Here is a 6,000-nt window from a genome sequence, read left to right as displayed (position 1 = left end):
TGTTGTAACTAAATGCCAGTAACTGTAAATATCCCTTTGTGAGATGGGCCAACATAATGTGGTTGTAATGTAAGAGCATTGTAGCTACAGGTCAGTCTGTGTGCACTACTCATAAAGGTTTGAAGCATGAACAAAGACGTTGCTTGGGAGCGCTGGCAGTGACAGGGTGATACTTAGACTGGAAGTGCATGGGGGCCCCCATCTTAACATTTCCTGGGGGCCTCCAAATGCTAACACCGGCCCTGCTTGTGTGCAGCCCTTGCTTGATGTTGTGGCACTAAAATAATGACGGGGGTGACAAGCAGAGTCATCTTGGGTCTGGGGCTGCCGCGCATACGGTATCAGTTATTAGCCTTACTGGCAGCCACCTGTTTGAGACCCGTTCCCACCGGGGTCGCGCTCTGGCTTCCATCCGTGCTAATTACATTGTTGCAGAATCAGACATCTGGTAACATTGTATTAAACATGGCTGTGCCTCGTAATGTACTGACTGCAGTAAGTAAACGGTGACTTTTCATCACAGGGGTAACACCGAACGTAGCGCCCTGTTAAGGGGCGGCCAGTCTCTTCATATATGCGGAAGCCTAGTGAGCCTATGATAGGAAGTGTGTGTGTCATAACAGCATGGCGGCCAATAAACAGCTGTGGGTTATGGTGAAGGATCCCGCTGGCAGAGCCGTGACATCGTTCACCGTGAGCACGGACAGTACGGTGGGAGACCTTAAAGCTGCCCTGCAGGCGGCAGGCTGCACCTCGGTCACGGCCCATGATATGGGACTGCTGTACAAGCGGGATCAGTTACCGGACACCAGCACTCTCCGGGATGCAGTTCCCCTTCACATTGTGTCTGCTGCTGGTGGCCCGGACGTTAATGTGACCCAGAGGTACCGACGTAGCCCGTCCGCTGGTTTGGAGTTTTTGATTTATGTCCGCACACGATGCACTCCTACACTTCGCCTGTATGTGACCGGTTCTGAGTCCCTGGGGTCCTTGAAGGCTCGTTTAGCTGAAATTCTTGGGGTGCCTGCAGATCAGTTGGAGCTCTCAGGCGCTTCTGGGGTGCTGGAAGGCGATGCCCGCTCCTTGGAAAGTCTTGGGATCGAACCTGAGTCCACTCTCTCTTGCTTGTTGCGAGCAGGAGCTGAGGCGTTTGCTATTTTTGTCCGTGGTCCTCACGGAAATACGTTTGACGTTTATGTCCAGAAAGAAGAGCTGGCAGGTTCGCTGAAAAGAAAAATCGCAGATTTGATTGAAGTTCCGGTTGATAACCTTCGAATCATATGCGGGAGTAGACTATTGGAGGACGACGGAAGAACAGTGTCGGACTACTCAATTAAGGCAGGTTCTGTCGTGCACGTAGTCCAGAGACGTAAGTTAAATAATGTATAACACAAATTACATAACTGGCCTTTTCCCTGAATACATTGTTTTATTTTACAAGTGTGTGTCGCTTCTGGTACACACCTACCGTGCCTACCTGGTGGAAGGGGTGTCGTTAGACATACCTCTCCAGTGTACCTCATTACGAGGAACGTACCTCATTTGGGGTCTTAAAAAAATCTGTTTCCTCGAAGTTCCTCAAAGTTCCACATTGAAAGAGTCTGTCACACATTCAGTGTTAGGAATTTTTTAAGTGAAATTCATGGTAAATAGAAATTAATCATATTGATTCATTAAAGGATCTTTTTTATAAGTAAAACCAGCATATTTTAACAATCCTATGACCTTCCTAGTTGAAGTTGTTAGTAACCCATTAGTATGTGTTCCACATTTTGTCCATTTGTTCCACATTATAAAGGTGAGTGTTCCTCATTTTGGCGATGGAAGGTTGAGAGCTATGGTTAGGCATCTAACATGTAAAGCAGGGGGCAGCATTTTGGCCAGGTTAAGTAGGGGTGCCACTTTTTCAGATGCCCAAAGTGGGACACTTTTAGGTGAACTGAGACACTTTATTAGCAGAAACCGTAATGCGCTACTAAAATATGTTACTAAAATAAATTGTAACCCAGTTCCCAAAAATTCCCCTGTAGAGTACTGAGTCAAGAATACTGGCTTCCCAAATTGGTGCAACTAAAGAATTTTTTTTTTTGAGCTGGGACACAGGATCTGAGTTGCCTAAAGCATTGCTAAGTTTCATTTTGGTGATTGCCAAAAAAGCAATTCCAAGAAATGGAAACTGAAGTCTAAACCGTCTATATTTGAGGTATTGAAAACTGTAAAAGAGAGAAAGTAACAGGAAGTGGGATCTTTAGGAAAGGGTAGAAGTGAATACATAGGAAAAAATGGAAATTATGGTAACAATTTGTGCAAAAAATATTTTGGAGAAAGAATGTGGCTTAAGAGAAGGCAGGGATTGGAACAATTTATCAATAAAGTCTCCTCTTTAGTTTTTCCCTTGAAAGTAGTCTAACTCTCAACCTAAGCACTTAAAAAGCATCCTACAGTCCAGCACTTCCTCACATCTAATAGCAAGCACTAATATACCCCGACAGTTGATTGCCCAGCAGGGCAAAGCTCATTATTCACCCCTCACCAACCAAGCGACTAAGCAGCTCACCGTACTACTCGGGCATGACCAAAGGGCAATTTCAGGTGTACTCTGCAGTCCAGCTGGTGACTCTAGGAATCCTGAAGCAATGTTACAACTGCCTCATGTACACAGACAACCCACTCCTCCTACCACAAAACACTAACATATGCAAGATATGCAATTATACAGCCAAACTGTAGGTTAAGCTATCTCCACCCAAGACTGGAACAGACAGTCAGCAGGAGAAGGTTAACACTTGCACCACACCTCCAGCCACACACAGACCTACTAAACCAACACTGGCAAAAAATACACATAAATACACAAAATCATACTGGAGACTCTAAATAAAAACCTGCAAAAGCATCAGAGACCTCCAAAGCAGACACCCAAGCAACCTGGCCCAAAAACAATAAAAAAACATTTAAATACCCAACAAAAAACTCCCCGATACTTTGGAAGACTCCCCCACAATAAAAAACCTGCAAACAAAGCCCCTCAAAAAGGAAAGGAATTTTTTTTTTACCTTGGAGGCCCATTCTGGATTTATCCATTCTAAACACCTTTCTAGAAATTCCAAATTCAAGATGTTAACACTGCAACAGCTGTTGCCTATGCTGGGCAGGGATCACTGGATGGTGACTTTGGATCTCAAGGAGGCCTATCTTCACATTCCTATCATGCCCAGTTGCAGGAAATTCCTGAGGTTTCGGACTGGGAATTTGCATTATCAGTTCTCTGCATTGCCCTTTGGCTTATCTACTGCTTCAGGGTATTCACAAAAGTCCTGGCTCCAGTAATAGCTTTTCTCAGACTACAGGGAATTCAGATTTATCCTTATCTGGACGATTGTTTGATTCTGGCTCCAGACAAGCACGAACTACTTCGACATCTGCAGTGTGTGATGACAGTTTTCAGATGCCTGGGGTATTCTGTGAACGAAATAAAGTCCAGTCTAGTACCCTCACGAGAGATGTGTTTTCTGGGTGTGAGTCTGAATACAGCGACTCAGATGGCATTTCTTACCCCGGACAAAGAAATCTTCAACAGTACTTCCTACAGCTATCAGTCCTGTCCAGGCTGACTGCAAGGACAGTCCTTCAAGCCTTGGGGTTCATGGCATCTTGCATTCTAGTACTTCCCAATGCCAAACTGCATATGAGGAAGTTACAATGGTATCTCAAAAGCGTTTGGTCTCAACACAGCCACGATTTGGACACTGTCATTCGGATTCTTCCTTGCATCCAGAAGGAATTTGTGTGGTGGGCTCAGGAATGTCACCTAAACAAGGGACTCTCTGTGACCCAATCAGAGGCAAGTCAGATATTAACGACAGACGCCTCGGAGTCAGCCTGGGGTGCTCATTTCAAAGGAAAATGGATTCAAGACCTTTGGCCCCCGGAGTTGCTTCACTTGCATATCAATATGAAGGAGATGCTGGCAGCTCAATTTGCCTTAAAAGCATTCAAGGATCTACTTCGTCCAGGACTAGTGTTGATTCGAACAGACAACACAACTGTCATGTGGTACATCAACAAGCAGGGGGGAACTCATTCTTACCCTCTTTGCAGACAAGCAATGCTGTTATGGGAAACTGCTTTGGATCTGCACATCACTCTTCGAGCACAGTTTCTGCCAGGGGAACAGAATTCATTAGCGGATGTTCTGAGCAGACAAATGGTGGATCCTCACGAATGGAAGTTGGATCCTCAGGTGTTTCGTCAGTTGACCATGGCTTGGGGAACTCCAGACATAGATCTGTTCGCTTCTCCTCTGAATTTCCAACTACCTCTGTTTTGCACAAGGCTGTTTCATCCGAAAGCCTGGTAAATAGATGCACTATCCTTCAGTTGGAGCAACCTTCACGTGTATGCCTTTCCTCCTCTGCCTCTTCTTCCAAAAGTCCTGTTGAAAGTCAGGAGGGACAAACCATGCATGATCCTTATAGCACCGGATTGGCCTCGTCAACATTGGTACCCTCTGTTGAGGAGTTTAATTCAGGGGGCCCCTTGGCCATTACCACGGATTCCTCACTTATTGTCTCAGGAAAACAATCATTTTCCCAATGTCAGGGTGCATCCCTACACCTGACAGCCCATGATTCAGTTTTAGAGAATGAGGGCCTTCAGCTCCCTCAACAAGTTTTGATGTTCTTGGAAGCCAGGCGTCCTAGTACTCGAAAAGTTTATGCTGATAAATGGAAGAGATTTTTTCTTTGGAGTTCAGCTAAGGCTTTGATGTCACATTGCCTGATTTGAGTTGTACATTGCAATATTTGACTATGTTATTGGACAAGGGTTTGTCTTTCTTCTATTAAAGTGCATGCTGCAGCTATTTCTGCTCACTATGATGGTGACCCTCCTTTATTTTCACATCCATTGCTTAAACAGTTTCTTAGAGGGGCAAAGAATATAAGACCCCACGGAGGGCTCCTACTCCTACTTGGGATCTTAATTTTGTTTTGGAGAAGCTGACTCTGCCTCCTTTTGAACCTGCAGCTACGGCTGACTTGAAGTTGTTGTCTTGGAAGACTGCTTTTTTGTTGGCTGTTACTTCTGCTAGAAGGGTATCTGAATTACAGGCTCTCATGGCAGAGGAACCTTTTCTGATTTTTCACAGGGACAGAGTTTCCTTGTGTACTAATCCTACTTTTCTGCCTAAAGTGGTTTCTAATGTGGCATTGAACCAGTCTATACATTTGCCTACTTTTTATGCTAACCCCCGAACTGAAGGGGAAAAGGTTTTGCATTCTTTGGATGTACATAGGCAGTTACGATATTATTTGTTCAGAACCAAAGAGTTCAGAAGTTCTCATCAGTTATTTGTTTCGTTTGCTGTGACTTCCCGTGGAAAAGCTGTCTCGAAACAAACTATTTCCAAGTGGATTGGCCATTGTATTGCTTTTTGTTATTCTCATCATGGAAAAGAGGTTCCAGTTGGGATCAGGCCTCATTCTACTAGGGCTACGGCCACATCTACTGCTTTTTTAAGAGGGGTAGCTACTAAAGACATTCTAGAGGCAGCTACCTGGAGTTCTGTGCATACCTTTACAAAGCATTATCATTTGCCTCTTTATTCTAAGTCTAGGGCTGGGTTTGCCACTGCAGTCTTACAGGGCATGTCTGCAGCTCCTCCTGCTATTTAGTTGTCCAACCTCCCTTTTTGTTTTTTCCATTGCTCTGGGATTCTACCCATTACTCAGGACTGCAGCAATGGGAGACGACGAACATAGTACAGTTTTGTACCTACCATAAATGTAGATGTTCGAGGATCTCCATTGCTGCAGTCCAATTTTCCCTCCCTCCTTCCCCCTTTTTCTTTTTAGATTGGGGTTTTTGGGTGGTGTTTTTTTTTTGCATTCTGACATCTGAGGCAAGAAAGACTAAAGTTATGGCGTCGGTCATGCGCATTTATACTGACACCACGTCAGTCTCGGGCGCCATGACCGACGCCAGATCTAGCCCTTTGGT

General features: G+C 44.8%; 1 protein-coding gene across 1 annotated transcript; it reads left to right on the top strand.

The window, feature by feature from the left end:
* The first annotated feature begins 624 nt into the window (after positions 1-624).
* On the top strand, positions 625-1,389 carry LOC122803269 (polyubiquitin-like). The gene has a single exon (XM_044072859.1). The coding sequence runs from the start codon at positions 625-627 to the stop codon at positions 1,387-1,389; it is 765 nt and encodes a 254-aa protein (XP_043928794.1).
* The last annotated feature ends 4,611 nt before the right edge of the window (positions 1,390-6,000 follow it).

Source organism: Protopterus annectens, chromosome 5.part1, assembly GCF_019279795.1.
Source record: "Protopterus annectens isolate FY-2018-M chromosome 5.part1, PAN1.0, whole genome shotgun sequence".
Lineage (NCBI taxonomy): Eukaryota > Metazoa > Chordata > Ceratodontiformes > Protopteridae > Protopterus > Protopterus annectens.
Note: the sequence above shows the minus strand (reverse complement) of the source record. Positions and strands in the feature narration are given on the sequence as shown.

Coding starts and splice junctions, on each gene's coding strand:
- LOC122803269 (XM_044072859.1), top strand. CDS start 625: ATGGCGGCCAATAAACAGCTGTGGGTTATGGTGAAGGATCCCGCTGGC.